This window comes from Camellia sinensis, chromosome 14, assembly GCF_055761805.1.
Source record: "Camellia sinensis isolate YWXY chromosome 14, ASM5576180v1, whole genome shotgun sequence".
NCBI classification, from domain to species: Eukaryota; Viridiplantae; Streptophyta; class Magnoliopsida; order Ericales; family Theaceae; genus Camellia; species Camellia sinensis.
In genome coordinates this window covers 29965691-29993578 of record NC_138974.1, presented here as the reverse complement: position 1 = coordinate 29993578, position 27888 = coordinate 29965691, and the positions used below count along the sequence as shown (strand labels likewise).

Sequence of the window (27888 nt, the reverse complement as noted above, 5' to 3'; positions counted from 1 at the left end):
CGGCGGAGAGAATCACATGGCCGACGTCTGGAACATAAGTTGAGGGACCAAGACGCTGTCATCCGGCGAATGGCGGCGGAGATGGAGGAGCTCAAGCGGCATGTTAGAGGGAAAGGTGTAGCTGGAGTGGGTGACCACAGTGAGCGCACCCCATCCCGCCGTTCGGGCGGACAGAGTCAGCGACGCACTCCGTCCGTTTCTATCACCAGAAGTTACCATGTTGGTGATTCCGACATGCATACAGAGAAGTCTAGCGCGCAAGACAGCACCTACCGGCCCTCACGATCGGTGACGACATCGAGGTACTCTTACTTCGCTCATTCAGAGGATTTGCGGGCGATCTTGAAGGAGCGGGCTCGCCGGCGCGAAGCTTAGAGGATACCGGCGTTCCAGCGGTTATCCTACGGGGTTCACGCCAGCGAAGAGGTCGGAATGCCTTCACCCCGCCAAGCAGCGCCACTCCTAGTGGATTCAGATTTGGCTAGGTTGAGTGCCACCCCTTTCTCCTTGAAAATAGAAACTACACCGCTTCCGGCGGGCTTCCACCAGCCAAAGTTCACACTTTACGACGGAAAAACCGATCCCTACATGTATGTAAGTCATTTCCGACAGGTCATGGCCGGACATAGGCGGAATGACGCTCTTATGTGCCTCATCTTTCCGTCAAGTTTGGGCGAACTGGGCTTGAAGTGGTTTGAAAGTCTGCCGGAGGAGAGCATTGAGAGGTGGCATCAGCTGGCCGAAGCCTTTGTCACGCGCTTCAAAACCAACACAAAAACACCAAAGGAAGTCGATCATTTACTGAGTGTCAAGATGGAACCGAGCGACACATTGAAGGCATACAACTCTCGGTATTGGGAGACCTTCAACGAGATCTTAGATTACCCGGTCAACCTTGCAATCACTCAATACAAGCATGGTCTCCCGGTCGGATATAGACTGCAAGACTCGCTTATTATGCACCAGCCGACGTCCATGGGCCAGCTCATGCAGCGCATCAATGAGCACATTCGAGTCGAGGATAACGCGTCAGCAACTACCGTAAAGGCAACTCCGGTAGTAACAGACAAGAAGACAGCAGGCAAAGTGCACGCAGTTGGGCAAGAGTCCAGCCGCTCAAGTGACCGAGCCGAGGAATCGGACCGTGGCTCGAATCGCAAAAACCGGGGTAGAGGACGTCGGAATGACCGGGATGACTACCCCCGAGATGACGTAGCGGATGCAAACAGAAGGTTGAAGGCAAGGACTGGCATAACCACGGTCTTCAAGATTCTAATCTATCGCATACTTAGTGAAATCCGAGACGAGGAGTATGTTCGGTTTCCTGCTAAGTTGGGCGATGGACAAAAGGGCTACAATCCGCGGTATCGCTGTACGTTTCATCGGGAGCGAGGCTACCGGACTGAGGATTGTTTGCCATTGAGGCAACACCTGGAAGAGCTAGTCGCGGCCGGGTACCTGGATCTTTACATTGATGGGGGCGTCAAGGAAAATCAAGTTCCGGTTGACCCGCGGGGGCCGGACGACCGAGATGCACCTCCTCAAGGGGTTGTGAATGTCATCCACGGCATAGTGGAACCGGCGTGCGTTTGCGAGCTCCGTGGTATGATCAAGAAGGCAGAGCACATGAGGAAAGTTTTGTCAGTTCAGCCTGCGCTCAAGAGGGGGAGGACGGAAGCGAAAGAAGTGATCAGTTTCTCCTCAAGGGACTTGGAGCGCATTCAGACACCGCACAATGACGCCTTAGTAGTTACACTCCGCGTCAAAGACTTTGAAGTGAAACGGATCTTGATCAATCAGGGAAGCTCGGTCGAGATCATGTACTACGATGCTTTCCAACAGCTCAAGCTCCGAGATACGGATTTGGCCCCGGCGACATCGCCGTTAGTTGGTTTCAACTCATAACCAGAGTGGCCTTTGGGAAAGATTATCCTGCCGGTCAAAGCGGGATCCGTGGTCAAACAGGTGGAGTTCTGGGTATTACAGGTGCCATCTACTTACAATTTGATCCTTGGACGGGGGTGGCTTCACGCTATGCAAGCCGTGGCATCGACTTTCCACCAAGTAATGAGATTTCCCTCGGCTATGAGGGCAATCGAGGAGATTTGGGGCGATCAGGTCATGTCAAAGCAGTGCTTCGTGGCGGTCAACGGGAGCTAGGCTGCCAAAGGATTTGTTCAAATGATTGAGGGACCGGAGGACCAGGGTGTCTTGGATGATGTGGGCACCAAGGCCGAAGACAAAGCTGTCGAGGAATTGGTGGAGGTGCGAATTGATACAGAGCAGCCGGACAAGTTCTTCTTCCTCGGCTCAAGCCTTACAGCCACAGAACGCACTGAGATGGTTGAGTTTTTGATGGCCAACATCGAAGTTTTTGCATGGTCGCCTTACGACATGCCCGGCCTCGATCCTAGTTTTATTTGCCATCATCTCAATGTCTTCCTCGGTGCTAAGCCAGTCATTCAGCGAACAAGGAGATCGACGCTGCATCACGTCAAGGTAGTTGCGGAAGAAGTCAAGAATTTGCTAGAGGCACGAGCAATTCAAGAAGTACACTATCCTCGTTGGATCTCAAATACAGTGGTAGTACCGAAGAAGAATGGGAAGTGGCGGGTTTGCGTTGATTACAAGACCGTCAACCGAGCTTGTCCGAAAGATAGCTTCCCTTTGCCTAGAATTGACCAGCTCGTGGATTTGACGGCTGGACATAACAGGCTAAGTTTCTTGGATGCCTACCGCGGCTATCATCAGATTGCCATGCATGGCCCCGACCGAGAAATCACCTCGTTTACTACACCAAGGGGACTCTTTTGCTACCGAGTTATGCCTTTTGGTTTGAAGAATGCCGGGGCAACTTTTCAGAGGATGGTGACCAAGATGTTTGCTCCTTTGCTGGGCCGGACAATGGAAGCCTACATTGATGATATGGTAGTTAAAAGCCGGCATCAGGCAGATCATTTGTCCGACTTGTCCGAGATGTTCGCCATTCTCAAAAAACACAAGCTACGCCTGAATGCATCTAAGTGTGCCTTCGGCGTGGGATCCGGAAAATTTTTGGGATTCCTAGTCACGAACCGAGGTATCGAAGCAGACCCTACACAAATCCAAGCCGTGCAAGAGTTAAAATGGCCTAGCTCGGCAAAAGACGTGCAGCAACTGGCCGGAATGGCCGCCGCACTTAATCGATTTATAAGCCGGTCATAAGATCGCTGCCGCCCTTTCTTTCAGTCCTTAAAATCAAAGTTCTCCTGGGATGAAAAGTGTGACCGAGCCTTGGCCGAGCTCAAGGAGTATCTGTCTTCAGCGCCACTGTTGGTCACACCGGATCCTGGAGAAGAGCTCTATCTTTATTTGGCTGTATCACAGCATGCAGTCAGTGCGGTGCTTGTCCGGGCTGAAGGAACCAAGCACCTCCCCATCTTCTATGTCAGTAAAACTTTGCCACCGGCAGGGTCAAGATACTTGCCGTTGGAGAAGCTTGCTTTGGCATTAATGATGGCTTCAAGAAAGTTGGCGCACTATTTCCATGCACATACTGTCATCGTCTTGATCGAATTCCCCCTCAAAGCTTTATTCGAGCGGGCAGACTTCTTCGGGCGGATTCTTAAGTGGGCGGTCGAGTTGGGACAGTTTGATGTGAAGTTCCAGCTGCGCACTGCTATCAAAGCCCAGACTTTGGCCGACTTCGTCGCCGAATTTTCACCTGGAACTCATCCGATATGCCCGGTCGATATTACCGCAGCAGATGATGAGGTGCACGCAAGACCATCCGAGAAACAACCAGTTGGTGGAGGTAGCGACGCGAAGTTTGCGCGCACCACTGAAGCACCCTCAGTTTGTACGGTTTTACCACCCGGTAATGCGATGACGGAGTTGAATATCACTGACCCACCAACTCTGTCCGGTCCCGCATCACCAGGGGGGAAGAAACGGAACCACACAGCTCAGAACCTGCGGCCGTCATAATACCGCAACCTGGTGATTCGCCTACGAACTTGAGCATTGCAGATCAACTTGCTGAGTCCGGTGCCGAATCATCAAGGGCGACCGAATTGGAACCGATCAACACAGAGCTTGAAACCGCATAGCCGAGCAGTCGTGATCCCATCAACCTTCAAGCCTCTCAGGACCCCTCAGAATGCTGGAAGCTCTTTGTGGGGGAGATGTGGAAACTTTTTGTTGATAGAGCCTCGAACTGTCATGGCGCCAGGCTAGGTATAGTTTTGATATCCCCAGACGGGTTGACAATTGAACACTCTATCACCCTTGGCTTTCCAGCATCCAACAACGAAGCTGAGTACGAGGCGCTTTTGGCCGGTCTCAAAAGCGCGCTTCAGATGCAAGCTTCCGAGCTAATGGTGTACAGTGATTCCCAACTTGTGGTTAACCAAGTCGCCGGGATTTATGAAGCAAAGGACGACAGAATCGCAAAGTACCAAGCTTTGGTCAGGGACCACATCAAGCAATTTCAGGCAATCAGAGTTCAACAGATTGGCCGAGAAAAGAACGATCGAGCTGATGAGTTGGCCGGCCTCGCCTCAATGGTTGATTGCACATCTCCTAGCCCCCTGTTAATTGAATTTCTTCCATGGCCGAGCATGGAGGAAGCCGGACAGACGGATGTATTCTGCGCCGTGCTAGGTCCTTCCTGGATGGACCCTATAGTCCTGTTTCTCAGAGATCGGATTCTGCCACCTGAGAAGAAAGAAGCACACAAAGTCCGGGTGAAATCAGAGCGATTTTAGCTCTCTCCATCTGGAGCATTGTATAAAAAGTCCTTCACCGGTCCTTATCTGAAGTGCGTGCACCCGAGTAGCGTGGAGGCCTTCTTGTACAAAATTCACGAAGGCATCTGTGGCAGTCACATAGGGGGCAGGTCCTTGGCCTACCGCGCTATTTCGCAAGGCTATTGGTGGTCGTGCATACAAGCCGACGCCCAGAAATATGTTCGCAAGTGTGAGAAGTGCCAGAAGTTTGCGCACCAGATTCACCAGCCGACCAGAGAACTTCTTCCCTTAACCAGCCCTTGGCCTTTTGCAATGTGGGGATTAGACATAGTGGGGCCACTCCCAACAGCACCAGGCAACCGGAAGTTCTTCATCGCGGCAACAGACTACTTCACCAAGTGGGTTGAAGCCGAGCCTTTGGCAACAATCAAAGAGAAAGACGTGAAGCGGTTTGTCTGGCAGAATGTGGTAACACGGTTCGGCGTCCCTAAAATTTTAATCTCTGACAACGGCACCCAGTTTGACGGTCGCTTATTCAGAGGGTTTTGTGAAGATTTGAAGATTGAATTCTACAACTCCACTCTGGCTTACCCACAGTCCAACGGTCAAGCCGAGGCGTCAAACAAGACTATTCTTGACGGACTGAAGAAGAGACTTGAGAAGGCCAAGGGAAAGTGGGCCGAGGAACTCCCCAGCGTCCTTTGGGCATACCGAACTACCCCTCGGCGTTCTACCGGGGAAACTCCATTTGCTTTGGCTTATGGCATGGAGGCGGTCATACTTCTGGAAGTAGGTATACCCACTTTCAGAAGTGAAAGTTTTGAACCCGAGCTAAACGCCGAGGCCATTGCTCTGGAAATGGATTTGGTGGAAGAGCGCCGGGAAAAGGCTCTCATCCACATTGCTGCCTACCAACAAGAACTCTCAAGGAAGTACAATAAAACGGTGCACCCCAGACCATTCAAAGTAGGTGATTGGGTTTTGAGGAAAGTTATGGGCAACACCCTGGTGCCAGGTGAAGGCAAACTAGGGGCAAATTGGGAAGGACCCTACAAGATAACCGGTCTGGCGGGCAAGGGGGCATACCACTTGGAGGATCTCGATGGTAGAGGAATACCCCGGCCATGTAATGCGGCCAACCTCAAACTGTACTATTTCTAGCTTTTGTTTTCCTTTTTGTGCCAAGGAATTTTTTGCCTTACACTTCAGAATGTAATTCTTTTTGTCAATATATAGAAGTGTTTTCTTTGACTGAGCATTTTGACTGATTGCTTTGATTACTTGAGATTCCGACCAAGATGAGTTACTCCGGTTGAAGGAGTTGGTGGTTTGTCCAACTCAGAGGTTCCAACCGAGATGGGTTACTCCGGCTGAAGGAGTTGGTGGTTTGTCCAACTCAGAGGTTACAACCGAGATGGGTTACTCCGGTTGAAGGAGTTGGTGGTTTGTCCAACTCAGAGATTTCGACCGAGATGAGTTACTCCGGTTGAAGGAGTTGGTGGTTTGTCTAACTCAGAGGTTCCAACTGAGATGGGTTACTCCGGCTGAAGGAGTTGGTGGTTTGTCCAACTCAGAGGTTCCAACCGAGATGGGTTACGCCGGTTGAAGGAGTTGGTGGTTTGTCCAACTCAGAGATTCCGACCGAGATGAGTTACTCCGGTTGAAGGAGTTGGTGGTTTGTCCAACTCAAAGGTTCCGACCGAGATGGGTTACTCCGATTGAAGAAGTTGGTGGTTTGTCCAACTCATAGGTTCCAACCGAGATGGGTTACTCCGGTTGAAGGAGTTGATGGTTTGTCCAACTCAGAGATTCCAACCGAGATGAGTTACTCCGGTTGAAGGAGTTGGTGGTTTGTCCAACTCAGAGATTCCAACCGAGATGAGTTTGTTCACCGAGGTGCTAACTCCTTTGAAGATAGTTGGTGATTTGTGCAACGTAGTCATTCAAACCGAGATATTTTGCTGAAGATAGAGATGGAGAAAACCGTGCAAACACTTGATGAAATTAAAGCTTTTCATTGATAAAAAGTTAATACAAAAGGCGGGAACTTAGCCCGGTTACATTTGCAGGCAAAAAAGAAAACTAAACTAAAGGGGAGAGGTCTGGGAATTCCTCCTCAGCTTCCAGGTTGACAGTTGCTATCTGGTCCTGGACACCGGTCCCAGTCTGGCCGGTCTGCCCCTGCTCGGTTTGGTCTTCTCCCTCAGCGTCTGCCTCCAGTCCTTCCTCGGCCTCAGCCTGTAGCGCGCTGAAGACGTCATTGGCGTATGGAATGAGGTAGGTCAGTAAGAAGACAGCCGGTGGAGAGGCAAACACGTCAGTATCAGGACCTTGACCGAGCTGTTGACAGGCAGCCTTCCATCCAGCTTTGAAATATATGTCCTGGGTGGCGAAGACTTGTTTTTTATAGTTGTCTTCCGCCTCTTTGAAGCCGGCATTAGTGGCGTCTTCACAACCTTCTCCCTGGACTGCTTGAGCGCGTCCAGCTCGACCTGGAGCTCGTCCCTCTTTTTCTCAGCTTCATCGAGTTGGCCGAGCAACCGGTTGTTATCGGCATTGGCGATTTCAAGTGAGGACTTTGCTCGGCCAAGCTCGGTTTGGAGGCCTTGGACTTGGCTGGCAGTGTCGGCCGCCTTTTGTCGAAGTCGGTGGATGTGCTCCATGACCAGGTGCTGCTTTTGGATGGCCTACAAGGAGAAAACTGGATCAAATTAGAAACCGTGCAAACACTTAATAAAAATTTTAGCAAAGGATTGAGACTTACCCTGGCCATGGACTTGACTGAAGACTTCACAAGCCGAGTGTCCGGAACGTGGTCGCTGCCGACCACATCGCTCGGTAGGAGCAGGGCTTTTGAGAGATCAAAGGCAAGAAGGTGCTCTTTGTCACCCTTGATCGAAGCGTTGGCCGGGATGTCTTTTCCCCGGTGCTTAAGCTGCGGTCGCCAGGCTGGAGTTGGGTCTGCGATTTCTGTGGGTTGCTCGGTGGTGAGCTCGGCAACCAGCTCGGCCGATGGGTCTGCGCGAGGCCTTTTGCTAGCCCGACGAGCTTCTTGCTTGGATTACCCGGCAGCCGGCGATGCCAAGGCAACTACAGGACCGCTGAATTGACCGGCAGCTCGGGAATGGGGAACGATGCTCGGTATTTCGCCCGAGGTCGCAGTGAGCAAGTTCTTGATGCGACTCCTTTTCACCATCTCCTCGGCTTCAGTTAATCGGATAAATGGGACGTCTGGCAGAGTTGGATCTCAGGGAGGAGTTGGAGCACGGAGAAAGTCTGTAACTTTACTCCGGCGGGGTGCTGAGTATCTATAAGTTGGAACGTAGCCGAGCAGTTCGTTGCAATCTCGGTGGCTGTAGCGGAGCGCGGTCCGGATTGCTTCTGCGTTGGGGTATTGGTAGTTTGCTTGCAAAGCTTGAATCGCTGCAGGAGGAACAGGAAAAATGGTTAAGTGCAGAATAAAAAAGCGAATTTACCGAACAAGACAGCACGGCTTACATGTGGAACCGAAGTTCTTGCTTATGAACCAGCCCGGTACCTCGGCTGTTTCATAATTGCCGGTTACCCAGAAAAAATCGTCATCGTGCAAGTCTTTGTCTGGTGTTCCGGTCACGATTTTTTCTTTGCCCAGCCTAATCTTAAGGTAATAGGCGAGGCCGTCGCCGGTGTGCCCCAGGGTGTACTGCCGCAGTATCTCGGCTAAACCTAAGTTAATGCCTAGCCGGTTGTTAAGCTCGTGCACACCGTTTATTATTCGGTAGGTGTTGGTGGACACTTGAGTGGGTGCAAGCCCGGTGCGGCGGAGGAACTCGGTGATTAGTGGGTTGAGTGGAAAACGAAGGCCTCCTTCGACGATTGATAGCACGGTAAAGGGGCACTCCTCTCTGCCCCAAGGTGTTGTCTCAATTTCTGCTAGCTCAAGGTGGACATCGGCCGGGATGCCGTACTCCTCCCTGAACGCAGCTAGGGCAGCCGGAGTATCTACGAGGAAGCGGAATTTCCCCATTTAGGACCGGCTAAATTAGCTCGGGTTTGGTTTGGCACTGTCAGGTGATTTGTGGCTGCTTGGTCTTTGGGAGCCTCAGGATTGGACAGTGGTCCCCTTGGACTCTGCAGGAAAAGGAGGGCAAGTGTAAGAGGGAGCGCGGTCGCGCAAAGCGAGCTTGACTTTAGCTCGGTCGTCTAGAGTTCCAAACCACATCAGTCGTAGAGGCTGACAAGGAGCTCGGCCGCCCAAACAGACCAGATTTTTGCCCGGTTGAGCGGCCAAGACCTCTGTTATCCCGGTTCTTGCTATGGTTATATCTAATAGGTTATTTGCTCGGTCGAGATGGTTTTTTGGATCAAATGAAGACCTGGCCCGGTCCACCCCAGTTCTTCGAAGTTCATCAGCGAAAATGAAGAACACCATGAACAGTGGGAGGTTTGGGACGTTTTCTATGGCCTACGTCCTAAGAACTATGTTTTAGTGCCCTAATGTGTGAAATATTTAAGAAAATAGCAACAATAGAGGAGTTGAAGGACTTACCAGTGAAGGGCAGGGACTAATCCTTCGAGCACGAAGAATGGCAGACGAGGCTTGGAGAAAGGTGCTTGAGCTCAGAAGCGTCGGATTGCAGAGAGGCAGTAGGAGCGAAATGAGGAAGAGGGGGCTTGTATGTATAGACGGAGAAACCGCCAAGAATTCAAATTCTAGCGGACGGCTGGGTTGGCTGCTCGAGGTCCAATGGAAGCCTGCCACGTGTCCCTATTTATGATGTTCAAAACTGAAATGACAGGTTGAAGAGTCGAGGCGACAACCGGCAATTATTGAAGAAGAGGACGTCTACCGAGGAATATAACCGAGCAAGTTTGCAGACAGGAATGTCAACTAGCCCGGTCGCCATTTCGCATTTTTAGGACCGAGGAAGTGTTATCCCGGTCGAAATAAGTAATCCCAGTCACGCTTTTGCGGACGGAATTAAGGGGCAATTGAGAGGGAGATTAATGATATGGAATTTATGCCGGACAGATCTGGGCCGGACAGAGTTGGGCCGGACAGATTTGGGCCGGACAGTGTTGTGCAAGACAGATTTGGGCCGAACAGGTGTTGGGCCAAGTTGTGTGGCCCGGCCTTGATGGAAGCTGCTCGGTTAAGGCAGCACGTTGATTGACCGAGCTGCAAGGATTCGTGATTGCGAAGCCGGTCAGGTGAAAAGTCCATCGCCAGGAAAGGCAAGGTTGGACCGAGGTACCTGTTTACTTGGCAGGTAGGTCGACCGCAGACAAGTGTGAGTAGTCCCGAGCTCGGCTTTGCCAAGATGCCGCCGAGTCCGGTCCTCATCTGAGCTTAGCTGTTGGAGTACTTGGGCATGAAGCGCAGCATGGCAGACGATGGCCAAGATGATACTGCCCGGCTGCCGAGCTCCCAGGAGCATGGGCAGGCAGTTGGGTTAGGTGGTGCTCAGCAAGGTTTATGCTGGCAGATGGGATAGCAGTGCCACGTGTTGAGAGGTCACTGGGAGTAGATTTGGAGCGCAAAAGGTATATAAGTATGATTGCGCCCCCCATACGCGGACAGAGGAACATTTGGTGAGTCATACACTAAAAACTAAACACTCTCCCTTCTCTCTATCTATCCCCTGTGTGTGTGTTCTAACTTGATCGTCGGAGGAGTTTTTCCGACCACACACCGCCGGGTAGCTCATCGTTGTTTGCTCGCAGGTGATCGGACAGTAACGGAGCTCGGAAGAAAGGAGTACGGGCTTGCCGGAATATTTGCTCTCCGTACACTATGGAAACTAATTTCTTCACATACAAGGAGACAGAGAGAGAGAGTAGAAGAAAGTATGGCGACGCTTTAAACCAAGTCACATGTTCACCTCCAAATTCAAAGATTGCTTGCTCAAGTTAGTTAAAGGCATAAATTAATAAAATTTTAAATGCAAAGGTGTGACCTGGATGGGAAAGATGGAAGGAATGTTATATAAGAGCACAGGCCAAATGAGAGATCAGACTATAAGCATTTTAGTCACATCTCCAATAGTCTGACATTTTTATGCCATGTGGTACAACTCCTAGTTCGATGCACATGAATTTTCCTTTGGTTGCAATGTTTGATCTTAGGCCCGTAGCCAGAAATTGCTCATGAATGGTGGTAGTGAAGGTTGCTTTGATTAAGAAACCCAATCATCCTTCACAAATCATCCTCTTACAAAAGTAAAATGAAACTGATATGGAGTTGCACCTCTTAAGAAACTCAACCAAATGAAATTAATGTGGAATAGCACCTCCTACTAGAATCTTTCTTTTAATTGTTCAAGATTCCATATAATGAGGATTTGCTTCCATCCTTCCACATATATCAAACAACTTACAAAAACAAGAAAGAAAAAAAAAAAAAATCAACTAAACTAATAACAGATTCCCCCACAATTAACTCCTAACTTAAAAGGAACCGACCAACAACATAAATGTAATAACTCTAACATTGTATTTGAATCATTGATTTAGATAGCGATTTGAAAATAGAAAGAAAAAATGAAAAAATAAAATTTTAATTTATATTTCATACACATTTTCACATTCTCTTTCCATACGGATTGGGTTTCATAGATTTAGGTAAGAATTTAAAAAGAGAGCAAAAAAATGTGAATGAAATATGTAAGTTAAATTTTTCCAACAATAGTAGAAATCTTTTCTTGTCATTAGTAACTCCAACTAAACCAATTAAAGACAGAGAAGAGAAGAAGACAAGCAAGAAATAATTAACAAACACCAATTAAAGTAAATTAATTAACCATAAACAAACAATAAAGCTGATCAAAACCCAAGTTTATGTAAATCAAAAGTGGATTACCTCTAGGCTCGTTTGTTTTTAGAGATAAAATAGAAGGGATTAATAGTGAGAAATTGTTAAATTATTTTTATATAAAATAATAAAACAAATAAAAAAATATAAAAAATTAAACATTATATTTAAAAAAAATTCTCAATATATAAAAAATATAAAAAATTCTAATCCCCTTACTATTTTTCTAATATCATCTCTACCTCCTCCTTACCAATCCCCCTCCTCCTTACCAATCCCCCTTCTAAGGGGACTACTAATACCAAGGGATTAATTGTCCCCCTCCATCTCTCAAAACACACGCCCCATTAGTAATATCATGGGATTAGTAATCTCAATCCCCTCCCTATAATCCCAATATATCCAAACAAACGGGGCCTAGGGCTTTGGAAGGGTCGAGCCAATGCTCGGGAACCCTAAGGTCTTGAACCAAGCCTTCCTGCGAGTCTTCTTCTTCTTCATTGCTCGAATACGATTGATATCTATGGATAGAGGCGAAGCGAAGATGATCTTCGGGTCGAGAAGAGACAGAAAGAAAATTAAGGGTAGGATTAGCAATTACTCTGAAGCTACTACCATGGATCTTTGAACAAAGATTACAGTTTGGAACAGTTATAGATGGAGCAATGAACAACAAGGACGCCATTGATTTCCAGTTTTTTGAACTCGAATCGAACCACTTTGTCTTTCCCCAATTCGGTTGTTTGATTCGCAGAAGCGTAACGGTTTCTTCGGTTGAATCCGGATCGTTTTGGATGAGAGGTATACCATGCCTACCATGTATATTCCCCGAAAACGATGACGTTTTAGAAGCGGTGTCGTTTCGTGTAACCAAGACTCGTCAAGGAAGGAACCAACCAACCTTGCGCGGGTGTTCGGTAATTAACTATCAAAATAAAATGAAAATTCTATTTTGCAAGAAAGTAATTTGCATTTATGATAAAGTTAAACTCTAGATCAAAAAATATATATATATATATATAAAGTCTAGATCAAAATATATATATATAGAGTTATACTTAGTATATTTAAATAATATTCAAAATTTAGTCCACAACTTGTAAATTCTGATAAATTTTCAATTTTGTTTTTTGTGAGTGCATTGTTTGAGTAATTATTAATTACAATAAATATTAAGGTATCCAAAGGGCGTTCCCTCTTTCTATCAGTAAGAATGGAAGAGCACTTCTTCTTGACCTCTTCCGGTTCAATGTTCCAATGAGAAATCCTTTGAGGACGAACAATTTTCTTCGATGGGGCATCCCATTGCACCTAATAGAGAAGAATATAAACAAATCCATACATGTGTATCTACCAGTAATATGTTTCTGGAATGTTAAAGAGCATCGTGAATGCATTTACCTTCAGACATCTCCACTCTGAACCAGGCCACCTGATGCAATCAATATTATTAATGCCAACTACGGTCCCTGCAAATCTGATTAATAAACATAAATTCAGATAAAAAGAAGAATAGACAAGAAATGTGTTCCAGTGGGGCAGATATCATCTGCTATAACTTTTTGTTATATTGCCATTGTAACGCTAATCAGTCCAAGCATGCTAGATAGTTCATTTAGTCATTATTCCAAAATATTGAAATGATATTGATATCATTCCACAACTCCGGAAAATGAGAATTGCAGATAGATTATATTATTGTGAAAGACAAATACCCACAAAAACTTACATGGAGCACTTTTGTTCAGGACATTCTTCACCATCAAACTGCATGCTGAATCTTGTTCCAATTGAATAGTCATTTTCAGCTGACTTCATGTATCGATCATAAAGGATTATAAATTCAGCAGGACTTGTCCTACAGAAGATGCACACATAAACTTTAGATATTGATAAAGTCTATATGCCCAATGAAATGCAATAGACTTCATATCCATAACTAGTATTGATAAAGTCTATATGCCCAATGAAATGCAATAGACTTCATATCCATAACAGAGTACTAGCTTACCAAGGACGGTAATACACAGTAAACATGGTTCCAGTAGAAACGGCATGGAAGGCACTTGCCAGTATGCCATGTTGCATGCTGACACCAGATATGACAGATGCTGGTATACTGATTTGTGATTTTGTTGCACGACGGACCCCCACATAAAGTTCTCCATTTTCCCCTCTATAAAAAAGAAGAAGAAAAGAAATCATATCATAACTATTACTACTGAGTCATCAACTGCTAAGACACCCTTTACTAAAAATTAAAAAGAAGAAATAAAGAACCTAATATTTTCGCTTCACCGGCGGGCGGCAACCTCACCTTGGCCGCCTGCCGGATCTCAACCTAGTCGGCTCGATCTGTCTCACAACAACTTTTCCGGCCCGTTTCCGGCGACTGTGAACCGTCTGATTCCCCTCCTCCCGCTCCGACTCGAAGAGCACCAGTTTTCAGGACACATTCCCCAGATTGATCTCCCGAATCTCCAGGACTTCAATGTCTCCGGCAACACACTCTCCGGCGAAATACCCAACTCCCTTTCTGGTTTCCCCGAATCCGCTTTCTCCCTCAACCCGTCTCTCCTCCTTCTCTTCACGAAAAGGTTGCAGAAGCGTCGATTGCCATGGCCGGCTCCGGCAAGTTCTTTGTTGGTGGCAACAAACCATTCTCTTTGCCGTTGTTGTCTTCATCAATCGTGCCACCTGTGCCACTCCAGATGAGGCTGTGGCTGTTCACCCCAGCTTCTTGCTCAAGTCATGTGCTCTTAAGAGGTTTCAAGAGTTCAATTTCATTGCTGCTTTATCACAGAAATACAAGAGAGAGAGTGGTCTCGGTGCATGTGTACTGTGTATGCATGTGCCTCTGTCTGCTGGGTGTGAGTTAGCCATCATTGCCCCCATCAGCCACAAATTACACCAACCCCCTTTTACTTTTCTTTTCTTATTTGTTTATTTTTTTCTTTTACTTCCTTTATCATCACTCACCCATATGTGATTCACTCTACCCAAAACAAATAAAATAAACAACTAACTAAGCAAATGCATTCCACCCTCCTCGGGCCACCCATTTAACTTTTCTTATTATTATTATACACCCTTTTTCATTCTAAACTATTCTCCACTCTAACCCATCATCACATTTTCCACCGCCCACCTTTTCCTTAAACCTCAATTTTTTATTTTTTCTTTTTTTGACAAACAAAACACAAAAAAAAAAAAAAATAAATAAATAAAAATAACACACTTTATTCATTTTTTTGAAAACACACTTTATTCCTCTCAATGTGCTGTTGCCAGCACCCATTATAGAATATATATCTATTATAAAAATAAAAATAACAAAAAAAACAAAAATCTCTCTGGTCCCTTTTCTTTATCACACTTCTCTTTATATCTATTATAAAGCTATATCTTTTTTTTTCCACCGCCTCTGCTTTCTCCCTTAATATCTTATTATTATTATTATTATTACAAAAATAAAAAAACAAAAAAACAAAAAAATAAAAAAACAAAAAAAAAAAAAAACGCAGAAGAAGAAGACGAACTGCACACCAAACTCATTTTATTCATATCAGGGGATCAACCCCGATCACAATTTTACACCAAAAAAAAACAAAAAAAAACAAAAAACAAAAAATAAAATAAAATAAAATAAAACAAAATAAAAAATAAAAAAAAAAACAACAACAACAACACAACCCCATCCACAGGCAGGATTTCCTTCTCTACTCGGTCGCCGGTCTCTTCTTTTTGCCTCCGTCCTGGGCGGTCCTTGACGGTGCTGCCTCTGTGCTTCCTAATCCACCAAGCACATTCACTCCTCCCTGCTCCTCCACTACAGCATATGGCGGCCCTCCAAATCGGAACATAACGGTGGCCTTCCGCTTCAGCTCCTTGTTTTCTGCCTTTAGCACACTTATCTCTGCTCGCGCATCCTTATACATGCGCTGGAGCAGAGCCAGTTGGGCGTTTAACTGCTGCACCTCATTTGTCCTACTCTGCAACCGGTTCGACAAATTTGTGACCGCCGTCATGGTTTCCACACATGACTTCAAAGTATACTGATTGGCCTCCACATCCGACTGCACTGCCATTCTTTGCTCCACCGACCGCATCGGAAAGTTCAACGGAGCAAACTCCGGGACGCTTGGTTGAGGTTCCAGTGCCACCGCACCAGTTCTCTCTCTTGTTGACTCGTTGAGGTCGGGAAAGAGGGTGAGCAGCCCGCGGGAAGACGAAGCCATTTTTCTGGGCTACAAAGTGTTCCACAGTTTCTCTCTCCGCAGAGGCAGAGTTTTTCAGAGAAGGGTTGGTTTCAGAGGTTTCAGAATGGTATGCCTCAGCCTCAGCCTTCGTCTTGGTTAAATAACCAAGGCAGCCACGCGTATCGCGCGCCACTTGACGCTAGACGACAAACGGGCGCGCCAACCAAGACGCTCACGTGCCTCGCCGCGTCTCCGGCTCACCTTTTGATGGCTCGACGCTTTCTGTCGGGCACGCCTTTTGATGAAGTGGGCGCGCCTTTTGAGGGCGCGACTTTTGAGAGCTCACTATATATATCCATATATATATATATTTGGGCAGCCTATATACACCATCATACAGTGTATTTTTTATGGGTCCGACAAGACTCTGTAAACTGTCCCGACATTGATTCCGGTTAGCTCCTTTATGGGTCCGACAAGACTCTGTAAACTGTCCCGACATTGATTCCGGTTAGTTTCTACAAGGGTCCAGCAAGACTCCGTAAACTGTCACAACAACTGTCACAACATTGTCTGCTACAACGGTCCGACATGACCCCATAAACTGTCTTCTACATCGGTCTGACACCACCATACAGTGTCCTCTACCACGTTATGACACCCCCATACAATGTCCTCTACAACGTTATGACACCACTATACAGTGTCCTCTACCACGTTATGACACCCCCATACAGTGTCCTCTACAACGTTATGACATCACCATCCAGTGTCTTCACCAACGGTCTGACACGACCATACAGTGTCTCCTATCCTCTTTTATTTTTATGTATTTTCTTGTTTTGTTACTCTCTCCAAACTCAAGTTGGTTAGTTTCTATCCTCCTTGAGTTTGCGGGGGGCTGTTAAAATTTACCATCACCTACCACCAATTTACCATCACCTACCACCACCTACTCCTCACCTACTCCTCACCTACTACACTCACTCTCTCCTATATAATGAGTCACTCACCATTTGTAATACACATAACAATAAACATCAATCAATAATACATCAGTTTTTTTACAGAACCCCATCTAAATGAATATAGGTCGCAAAACTATATATTAGAAGATAGCACAAATAGGACTCAATTTTATCAAATCCAGCAAGACTAATTCCCACATTAGCTTAAAGAAGCTATGGGAAATAGGATCTAGCGCGCGCGCGCGTGTGTGTGTGTGTGAGAGAGAGAGAGAGAGAGAGAGAGAGAGAGAGAGAGAGAGAACCTCAGGAATATACAAGCATCACCAACAACAAGCTTCTTTGCACTAACAAATGTACTCCAACCACTACTAAGCAAGTGTCGCTTTGGATGCCCTATATTTACAGTACAAATAAAAAATAATAATAGAAGAAGCTGAATCAAATGTGGATTTAATACAATTAGAGACTAAAAAGTAAAAAGTGCCAACAAATTATTAAATTCTCTACCAAGCTAAAAAAAGTCTACAGGAGATGAAAGAAGATAACTGTAAAATTAAGCACCTTAGTGGAGTGTTACAACCCAAAAAAAGAAGAAGAAGACAATTATGGACAGTTTGCAGATTGTATAGAAATCAAATCAGTCCATTTGGTTTTATATGGGATTTGATTGAATCCACTGTGTTCTATTAAAGCATTTAGATCCATCTGCTAAAATCAATAGCTAGGTCAAAATACTACCTTCTGATTTACATGGAATGCCCAAACACTAACTCTGTTTGTCCCACACAACACAATGAACTATTGATAGTTTATGGTTTTTGTACTTTCTAATGTTGTGAGGTAGTGTTTGGTTCACTAGAATGCAGTGGAATGGAATGATTATTTCATCAAAATATCGATCCCATGTATGTTGACTGAAAAACTAATAAAAATACATTGTGAATGGGATCATCATTCACCATTGTAAAGGAATGATGATTCCATTCCGTTCTTATCTTATTCTAGTGAACCAAATAGAGCATAAAGGTCATGTTTGTTTGGATAGACATGAGATTGGGATTGGACTAATAGTCCAATAAAATTATTAATCCGATGTTTGGTTAAACAATTGAAGTAGGAATTAATTATTTTAAACTTGACTATTAGTTAAGATAGGATACATAATCCAACAAATTTATAGTCCTAGGACTATTAGTCATGGGAATGCTAATCCAGTCCGCCCAAACAAACATGGCCAAAGTGTGCAAAATAAACTGCATTCATCAAATAAATAAACACTTTCAAATTAAACTGAGAATACCGCGATATATATGGCGGAATCGCCATTCTGAACCATGCAAGTCCTTTGCCACCAGTTCCTGTGTAGGTGGTTCCTGAGACATGTCCTGCAACAGCAGACAGTAAAGCCATAAGCAAGAAGGAACATGATTCATCTGCACAAATTGTTATAAAGATACCAACCAAAGGAGGAAAGCATTCATCAGCGTATCGCTTAGGGACCGAGAATCCACCGTGTGTGCTTTGATCTGATGGCGTAAGTCTCTTCCTAAAAGGGCATGCATTAATTTTCTGATGCAGACATTGAGAAGTTCTATGCTCTGGACTTGGACCCTGTGGAATCAAAGATTAAGAGTTCTAACCATATTCAATAAGCAAATGTATTGAATTGAGCATTTGAAAACCACAACCAAAAAAAGATCAATCAATCTGTTTGGTTCCTTGAAGAATTTGATTGCCCAATTGTCACCAGTGGCAATCATATCGATACTCCCAGAAATTAAAACGTATTTAGTATTACGAAATGACCTCATTCAACAATTACAGTACTCATCAGAAAGCAATTAAATAAATCGTAAACTCATTTTAAAAGCATTAGAATGTTAAATTTGATACTCCCAGAAATTAAAATTTAGTATTACGAAATGACCCCATTCAACAATTACAGTACTCATCAGAAAGCAATTAAATAAATCGTAGACTCATTTTAAAAGCATTAGAATGTTAAATTTTTTATGTTTAGATATTTTTCCAAAGACTATGAAGATTAAAAAAAAATAATAAAAAAATTATGTTCACATTTTTCCTAAACGCTCGATGAACAAAGTGATATAGAAAAGTAAGCATGTGTAATATGTTTAATTAAATTTAAATCTCATTAGCCAACCAATACCTCTGGAAGCAAAGTAATCTGTGCAAACACCTCATCGGTGTAAGGTTCAGCCTGCAAAACCAGAATAAATAAGCCGAGTACCATCTAGAAAATACTTGCACAGAAAATCTACAAAGCCCTACATAATATGCCATAATGCCATTCAAAATGCTAAAAATAGGACATCAAGAGGCAATATACCTTTAACTGAACGTAAACAACCTTGCAGAGAATCTTAGAAGGTAAATCGTAGATTGGCATCTCCACTTTACCATCTTGGTTTGAATATGCCTCAACCTACACCAAAATTCAAATAGTAATATATGGTTAATATCACAAAACAACATAATTACTTCATTTAAATTTAATTAAGCAAGCATATTTGATGTTTGATGACACATACAAGGTAGTTCCATAGAAATATTTATTTACATATCATTTCACATGAGTGCGTCAAATTACTAACTTTAACTAACTGCAATTGACGAATCCTTTTAAATTTCACTTTTGTCTTAATTGCGGAGTTAAGTATGACCGACAAAATTCAATTAGCACATTTAAAACCGGGATAAGATTATGCAGTTCCATCAAAATATTTATTTACATATCATTTCACAGGAGTGCGTCAAATTAATGACTTTAACTAACTGCAGTTGATGAATCCTTTTAAATTTCACTTTTGTCTTAATTGCGTATTCAAGTATGACCAACAGAATTCAGTTAGTACATTTAAACCCGGGATTAGATTATGCATTGTTTTCTGCTAAATGAACTGAAATTACATTAATGAAAGGGTTGAATTAGGTGTGGAGAAGAAGAAAACCTGTTCTATGTGACCTTGAGGGAAGTAGAACACCTTATCCCCAGCGCGTGGGACATTAACCAGAGGTCCCGCACAGGCATGCCACAATTGAGCATGCAAATCATCTTTCTGACCTAAAAACCACAGAGTTATACCAGAGGGTAAATAATAGAAAGATTGTATGTGTGGTTACAAATACTATACATATGTATGCATATATATAAAGGAACACAGAGAACAGAGACAGAGCACAATGAACCCATTTCAGGTCTGAGTGATCATGATTAAAATTGATACAATGTACAATGCTAGGTGTATGGGATAAGAATTTAGCATAAAAACTAACAAAAAAAGGCTTATAGCATTTGCTAGGGTTTTGAATAGTTCCAAGTTTAACCATTAACACAGTGTTAGGATTATGAATTCCAATAGAGATCTAAAAACAAACAAACAAACAAACAAACAAAATTCAAATCCATGATTCCAACACGGCATTAAAATAGCACCATGAATCATAAACATTACCGAATGAGAAATCTCAACTTGAAGATTAAATTATTATTTTTTAGATAGTGAATATTTATTTAGTAAAGGCAAAATCAAGAGAACCCACCAGATTTAAGCACAGATAGAGAAAACAGATACTAACAACAATAACTATATAGAAATAAAATTAAAGAATGTCTATATAAATTTATTTATTTATTTTATAAAACAACTCACATTGACTTAAAAAAATATTTAAAAAATAAAATAATATGTATTTTTAATTTTATAGTACTAATATAGGAAAACGAAAAACGAAAACGAAAAAAAACAAAAACACAGGTCGCTATTGCCACCTTGGTTGCATCTGTCATTCTCGGTTTCAACTTCCATGACCTTGTGGCTGAACCTTTCGTTCTTGAATCCATCTTCTCTCTCTAAAATGAAACAGGTAAGAATAAAGAAGAAAAATGAAAAGAAGAGAGAGAGAGAGAGAGAGAGGAATAAAAAAGACAAACAAGCCTTCTGGTGTTTCGCATGACCAGAGACCTTTAGTGGGATATTTTATTTACATTTCATCTACCTTTTCTCTTTTCCTTTCTAAATTCCTTTCCAAATCTCCCAACCAAACACAGCATAAGACAATAGTCCTTTATTTCTTAATCACATAATAAAGGCCAATGAAAAATTGCAACATTTAATGGTTATATTCATCTTCTAAGTCAACTTTAACTGCAAAACACATCTGATCTCATTTGGAATGGAACTGATCTGCTCCAATGCCTGCTACACAGTGTGGCATGGTAGCATTTTAGGAGAGTCCATTCACTCATAGAAATACAAGAAAAAACTAAACATTATGTTGTTAACATTTCCAAAGTAGTTCTACAAATTACTTCTGATCGGCACAAGCCAATTACGAATGAGCAGATCTTTTACCCATTTGAATGTCATGCCTGCAAACAAAAACAAAAAAATGCAGAACTTTGTACCTCGTGGCTCTTGTGCATATAAGCATCTAAAATCATATGCTTTTCTCGCTATATTCCAGTTTGTTACCATACAGGAGCAAACAAGGAAGGTAGTGAATACTATGGTTTTTCCTTTCTCAAGGGATGGAGCACATAGCGAATAATCCTGTTTGAAAGGATTAATTGCAATCAGTTCATTAGACATTGCAGCTTTCTGAATTCTATCCACTGCCTGAGAGCAAAGCATCAGAAACTTAGAATTTGATACAGGAGGTTGGTTTGGTGGCGTGTCTGGAACCTTACCACACTCGGAAACTTTTAAAATGAAATAGGAAGATTGAAAATTTTAAAAACCAGGTAGTATAGTGGTGTACTTGATTCAAAGTGCCCTTTTCATAGTCACATAGTGCTTCTGTAAATGACAATTTTAAGTTTTCCTCCTTGAAAAAGAAATATAAAGTACTTAAAAAAAAAAAAATTCAACACATACTCCAATAATTAGAAAATTGATTTCTGCAACTCAACCATATACCTTAACAAGCCCAAATTTAGAGATCATATAGATGACACTATAAGGCTAGATGAACTTCCTATGGAATCGGGGTCACTGGAAAAATTACACACCTGGCCATGCACTGCTTTGACCAAAGCTTGCAACTAACCAGGTTTTGTGTTTGTGGCAACAAAGACTCTTCGACCCGGCTTGGGAGCAGCAAACAGGATATGCACTGAATCTTCAGCATAGAAGCCTATTGGAGCAGTAAGTTAATGCCAACAACCACCACTCAGCAAAATAATGAATTTCAAAGGGATTTTCTACCTATTGATTAGAAAAAATATAATGCCAAATATACAACCACTCAGCAGAATACTAAAGCACACACTGTTATCTTGCAGAATAAGTGGAAGAAGGTAAACTTGATTCAGCAATCATAGAGCTAGCATTAATCTATGCTACCACTGCACCATAACATACATCATTGTTACATCAAGATAGAACTATCACCACCGTACCATTAAAGCCATCATAGGATCAGTAGCATCCACAATAAAAGTACATGTGCAACAAGCTTGCAAACAATTTCATATAGGATTATACAAGGAAAACCAACTATCAATAAATAAAACGAAAGACAGGGAGAGAGAGCATTTCCATACAAATGAATATGAAACACAGGCAAATGGCAACTCAAAGTCCCAGAAAATCCCAAATTCAGTTGTAAACAACATCCCAATCAGCATCATCTCAGACAAACAGAGTGAACTTTGAGAGATCAATACTACTGTTTTCAATGAAATTTTGTACATACAAATTACCTAGGCAACCTACATATAAATATCACGTTGGTAGCCCAAGAACACATATGCTGGAAGATAACGTCCTCACTCAATGTGTTGCAGAAAACAAACACAACTAGATACATATAGCAAAATCCATGATGCTTGGAACCCTCTCCTGTTGTTTTCTCCAGTTGTTAAAATGCAAAACAAACATCTAAATACATGAAGATATGTGAGCATGCCATACATCTACAGCACTGTGCTTGCTCTAATTCCACTTGTTCCCCCAATGATGATTTCAACCTTGGCTTCTAACCTGCAAAAAGATCACCATCAATACATTTTGAAAGCATGATCAAAATTGTGATAATAGATTAGAATTGTATTTAACAAACAACCCATGAATTCAAAGCTCTGCCAACTCATAACTTGCCCGCCAGAAATAGGCTTATTGGTTCCACAAACATCTTCTGCTTCTTTCAACTCCCCATTTAATTTGTGTATCCACGTCATCACCATCTCACATCTATCTTCAGTATCAGTTGCCAAATCAGCAACTTCATGAAAGGCATTGCACATTTTATCAAAGCGGCGTGCTTCAGGTTTGACAAACCAATTGTCATAACAGATCCGAATCTTAGTGTGGCCCCTTTTGACAGTTTTACTCCATCTTTTTAAGATGTACTTGTCTGGTACTTGATAAATCATCCTCTGAATCAACACCACAATTTGATGTTTGCACAATATTCCTCTATACTCAAACAACCGGCAATTACAATTAACTTCACTGGTAACCTCATTAAATAAAACATAAAAAATTGCACGCCGGTGGCTTTCTCCGGTTGATATATCTTCACCTACTGCATATTCTGAAATGGTAGCACCTTCCTTACATGAAGACAAATTACAATAAATCTTTCCTATTAACTGTTGCTGAAATTCTTTAAATTTTGCCGTCGTGTAAGCACTTTGAAATTGCTTCTCCATCTCATAACGAGTTATACATGGGAGGCATGACTTAAAAGAATTGAATTCTTCCTTATTTTCATTTCCCACCTTTTTTGTCAGAGCATTCTCATATTGTTCTAGAAATTGTTTCAAAGAAGTCTTTGAATTGACATACCCTTCAAAGAAGGCATGCATACTTTCACTTCGCTGTGTGGTTGACATTCCTGCCCAGAAAATATCTTTCACAAAGGCAGGCACCCAACGATGCCTCTCATCATACAACCCAAGCAACCATTCATTTCTTTCAATTTTATACTTCTCAATGAACCTACCCCAACTTTCTTCAAATTCTTCTTTCGTTAAGGAATCATAAACAACATTTTGCATACAAAACTTGACTGATTCATATTGTCCGCATCCTCTCAATTTTTCTAGCATCTTTTTCATGATATGCCACAAGCACCACCGGTGTCGTGCATTAGGAAAAACAATCTCTATAGCCTTTTTCATGGCTTGGTCTTGATCTGTAATTATTGCACTAGGAGGGCATCCAGACATGCAAGTAAGCCAAGATTGAAATAGCCATGTAAATGTCTCGGTGTCTTCGCTTGATATCAGTGCACAACCTAGCAAAGTCAATTGCCCATGATGGTTCATCCCCACAAAAAGAGCCAATGGCATGTCATACTTGTTAACCAAGTATGTTGTATCAAATGTAACTACATCACCAAACTCTTTAAATGCCGCCCTACTCCTTGCATCTACCCACAACACATTCCTTAGTCGACCCTCTTCATCTAAATCCATCATGTAAAAGAAGTTTGAATTATCAACTTGCATCTTTAAAAAGTAATTGTTCATTGCAGTAGCATCTCCTTCCTGCAGCTGTAAACATTTGACTCTATCAACAAGATGTATGCAATCATTCTCTAAAAAAGGCGAATTCTGATGTTCTCCTGCATCAACCCCAAATGAATTGAAACTATTGTTCAGTATACTGGTTTTATCACTCAATTCAAGCCTCCTTTTCCTAGATGATTGAGGAACCCTGTGGCATCTGTAAAACCGGGATTTTCCTGGACTCAATTCATGGTTATGATCAAGTATCATGGAGTTCAGCATCCACTTTTCATCGGGGCATAGAACTACACTAAGCTTAGCTTTGCAATCTGTTTTTGACTGTGGTTTCAACTTAAGGGGGTTGCTTGATCTGATCCTTTGCTTTCCAGTATGACAACAAGCAACGGTCACATACCTCACCTTCCCATCGGTTCCTTTTTTAGAGGTTCTTATAGACACGCCAAAACCCTTTGCCTTCCCATACAATTTGTAAAATTCCACAAGCTCATCAATGGAATCAAACAACATGCCAACCTTAGGATCCTCTACTCTCTCTTCTACATTGCTTGTTTTCTCCGATTCATTCTCAATGTTACCTTCATTATGCTCTAGCAGCTCCACACTCTGAGAACTACTTGACACTTCTTCCATGCCTCTACAATACAAAATATAGAACTTTAAGAAGTCAGAACATCATTTTGATCATTAGAAAATTATACTGTCCTACTTGATACTTCTTTCTGCTAATTATGTCAGATAAATGAAATACCAGCAATCATAAAACCAGTATAATATCTAGCTTTTTAGCACCTAAATAAATAGAAATGCATGCCCACACCACATTATATCTTATATTCCATAATACACAGTGTTCCATGCACATGGACTTTGAAGACAATAACTGACAAAGAAAACCTATGCAAGGAAGCTCCAAGAAACTGACACCAGTAAAACCATAAGCTTTTTAACAGAAGCAGTTATCTCAAAATGTACCACTGTTTATTCCAATAGTCAATTAACAGAAGCAGCTACAAAAATAAACTATAAGCTTTTTAAGCTGCTTGGGAATAATTCACACATTAATATATATATATATATATATATATTCATAAATTTCACAATTTTAGATGCCAATCCCCAGAACTGAAACCCCAACTATCCATTCCAGCAGCCATATTTCTCAGGAAACAAACAGCACAAAACTTTTCCGATTAAACAACAACAACAAGAGAAATGATTCGAACAAATATTTGATCACCATACAATCCAGGAAGTTCTAATTCCACAACCAAATAAAAAACCCTAATTCCATACCAGAACCCCAAATTTTCACCAGATACTGAAATATATACAGATCTATATATGCATATTGTATGTGATTGGTATCGGGAGAGAAGGATTACTTAGTTACAGAGTCAAATCGAAACAACGGAATCGAGGCGTGTTGGTCGCGATCACAGAGAGAGCTTAGAAACAGAGTTGACTCGGACGCGTTGCTCTGTGTATAATTCGGTGCAATTTCATTGCTCTGTGTTAGGTAGGCTTCGGTGGTATTGGAATGAAAAACGATAAATTAGAGAGGCTGCGATATATTACAAAGGCCATGTTTGGGCAAACTGAATTAAATAGGTTTATCCTTTTTATGATTGGTAGTTTTAGAATTATCTATTCTTTTATTTGTTGAATCAACATTGATTCATCCTATTAATTTGGGAATACTAATGGACCACTAATGAGGTGGAAATTCAAAAAAAAAAAAATAAGGGCAAAACATTTCATCATGTGAGACCCACACCACTTTAGAGCTATTAGTAATCTTCTTTTTAGTGGTCTCACTCATTTCACTTGTTGAATTGACTCACTATTATTTTATGAAAATTAATTGACAAAATTTTACAATTTAGATAGTAGTCCGAACATGTTGTCTTTAATTTCTTATTTTGTATTTCATACCCCGCACAAAATTTGGTTAGTTAAATCTAAAAATATATAATATTTTATTGAATGATTAATACAATTCAGTACTATATCTCTCAAGCAAATTTAATTTAAATATATTGGTTACAATGTATCATTAATTATTAAAAATTTCATATTAGCTAATGATATAATATTGACTATTGCATTTAACATTTATTTATGTTGTTAATAGAATAACACTTTGTCACTACAATCTTGTTAAAATTAAAAGTTGCAGTTTATACCTGAAATTTTGAAAACAGTTCATTGGCTAATATGAAAAGTGGACTTTTAGCTTTTGCCTTAGAGAGAAAATAAATGAATTATGATTTTATAGATGAATGATGATGTAGTTTTGCCTTAGTGGATTAGAAAGTTCAGCTTTGTTTATTATAACATTAGCTTGGACATTTGAACAAATATCTTTTGAGTAGATTATTTATAAAAGAAAAATTAAGTTGATTGGATTTTAATAATCATATGTTTAGATAATATTTTTAAAAAAATAAATAATGAAAAATATAATTAAAAAAAAATTATCAATTTTCTATAAAATATAATCTAAACATATAATTGATTAATTTATTTTATTTTATTTCTTATTTATCTAATCAAAAAGTAATAAATTTAAACAAATTTTAATTAGACGAAATAAGTTCACAGTAAAATCCATAAATGACATCACACAAATAAATAAAACTTGACTTTTGTTAACATATGCCTTAAGGTATATATTAAGAAAGCGTTAAATTAATCATTGAATAACTATGTCCACTTGTATAAAAAGAATGAAAATGTTTAAAAATTGTCTCAGCTAACGAAAAGTAAATTATGTATAGAAACACTAATGGACAGTTCTAGGGATGTAATCGGTTTGGTACGATCGGTATTTAGGTAAAAAATTATATCGAACAGATAATGTTGATTTTATTATTTTGAATACCGATACAGACCGCTTCTCCTATCAAACCGTACCAAACCGATTGAAACGGTTCGGTTTGGTGCCATTAATCGGTTTAGGATTTTTCAAACTTGAGCCACTTTTAAATATAATTATTAATCTATATAAAAATATTAAATTAGTTATTTGTTTACCATTTCAAACTTATCCGATCCATCAATTTAATACATACTTTTCAATTCCTAAATTAACAAAAATAAAAACAAAAAAAAAATCAAAAATACTAAGATTTCAAGAATAATGAGTTAGTGTCAAGATTATATATAATAAGAGTTTACAAACTTAGATTATAAAAGATGATAAGGTTAATTAATTAAGGTTAATAATTTCTTATACTTATTAATATCATTATATTATTAGATATTATATATATATATATATATATATTATAAATACAATATATGTTAAAGCGGTCGGTTTCGATTTAGATCGGTGCACAAGGTATTTAAACCGACACCGAATCAAAAATCGAAAAAAATCAAATTTAAAAACTGCACAGACCGATTCTTGTTTAAAAAAGACTAAATATAACCGATTTGATCTGATTTAATCGATTTGGTCGATTTTTTTAATTTTTCTTACCACCCAGGACAGTGCATTGAGGGGCTCCAAACCAAAGAGCTATTGAAATCTTCAACCCAAAACTTGTCCAATTTTTTGTTCATGGTTGTGTTAGTAGTTACTTCTTTTTTTTGGAATTTTGATTTGGATTTGTTAAAATACACTATTAATTTGATTGAATTTTTAAAAAATTTATTTTTTAGGAAAAATTAAAAAAATAATAAACACTTATTATTTTTATATAAT

The 27888-nt window shown here is 41.3% G+C and overlaps 3 protein-coding genes across 9 annotated transcripts; 1 reads left to right on the top strand and 2 right to left on the bottom strand.

Annotated features, from left to right (window-relative positions):
• The first annotated feature begins 69 nt into the window (after positions 1 to 69).
• Positions 70 to 1905, top strand: LOC145806877 (uncharacterized). The gene is made up of 2 exons (XM_082904719.1): positions 70 to 126; positions 1351 to 1905. The coding sequence occupies exons 1-2, from the start codon at positions 70 to 72 to the stop codon at positions 1903 to 1905; spliced, it is 612 nt and encodes a 203-aa protein (XP_082760845.1).
• Positions 1906 to 11929: 10024 nt separating this feature from the next.
• On the bottom strand, positions 11930 to 21846 carry LOC114284626 (auxin response factor 2). 3 transcript variants are annotated; one of them, XM_082906653.1, is made up of 12 exons: positions 21717 to 21846; positions 20478 to 20558; positions 19657 to 19769; positions 19035 to 19130; positions 18855 to 18905; positions 18146 to 18295; positions 17985 to 18069; positions 16987 to 17077; positions 13529 to 13693; positions 13247 to 13375; positions 12919 to 12994; positions 11930 to 12828 (listed from the first exon to the last, which is right to left on the bottom strand). In XM_082906653.1, exons 2-12 carry the CDS (start codon positions 20512 to 20514, stop codon positions 12544 to 12546), a joined length of 1278 nt encoding a protein of 425 aa, XP_082762779.1. In that variant the 5' UTR covers positions 20515 to 20558; positions 21717 to 21846; the 3' UTR covers positions 11930 to 12543. The 3 variants fall into 3 exon arrangements, with proteins under 3 accessions (XP_082762779.1, XP_082762776.1, XP_082762778.1); XM_082906650.1 differs by having other exon boundaries at positions 21114 to 21780; XM_082906652.1 differs by lacking the exon at positions 18855 to 18905 and having other exon boundaries at positions 21114 to 21780.
• A 428-nt stretch (positions 21847 to 22274) lies between these two features.
• Positions 22275 to 25788, bottom strand: LOC114284625 (protein FAR-RED IMPAIRED RESPONSE 1). 5 transcript variants are annotated; one of them, XM_028227569.2, is made up of 3 exons: positions 25565 to 25788; positions 22772 to 24816; positions 22275 to 22689 (listed from the first exon to the last, which is right to left on the bottom strand). In XM_028227569.2, exons 2-3 carry the CDS (start codon positions 24810 to 24812, stop codon positions 22685 to 22687), a joined length of 2046 nt encoding a protein of 681 aa, XP_028083370.1. In that variant the 5' UTR covers positions 24813 to 24816; positions 25565 to 25788; the 3' UTR covers positions 22275 to 22684. The 5 variants fall into 5 exon arrangements, with proteins under 5 accessions (XP_028083370.1, XP_028083369.1, XP_082762775.1 ...); XM_028227568.2 differs by having other exon boundaries at positions 22807 to 24816; XM_082906649.1 differs by having other exon boundaries at positions 25476 to 25707.
• Positions 25789 to 27888: the final 2100 nt, after the last annotated feature.

What these genes read in the sequence shown, in the direction of transcription:
- LOC145806877 (XM_082904719.1), top strand. Translation starts at nt 70, where the DNA reads ATGGCGGCGGAGATGGAGGAGCTCAAGCGGCATGTTAGAGGGAAAGGT. An exon ending in GAGGGAAAGGTGTAGCTGGA is followed by an intron (nt 127 to 1,350) that starts GTGGGTGACCAC and finishes GATGGACAAAAG; the next exon opens with GGCTACAATCCGCGGTATCG.
- LOC114284626 (XM_082906650.1), bottom strand. Translation starts at nt 21,339, where the DNA reads ATGCTTTGCTCTCAGGCAGTGGATAGAATTCAGAAAGCTGCAATGTCT. An exon ending in ATATGCACAAGAGCCACGAG is followed by an intron (nt 20,559 to 21,113) that starts GTACAAAGTTCT and finishes GTTTCATTTTAG; the next exon opens with AGAGAGAAGATGGATTCAAG. An exon ending in GAATGACAGATGCAACCAAG is followed by an intron (nt 19,770 to 20,477) that starts GTGGCAATAGCG and finishes TGTGGTTTTTAG; the next exon opens with GTCAGAAAGATGATTTGCAT.
- LOC114284625 (XM_028227567.2), bottom strand. Translation starts at nt 24,812, where the DNA reads ATGGAAGAAGTGTCAAGTAGTTCTCAGAGTGTGGAGCTGCTAGAGCAT.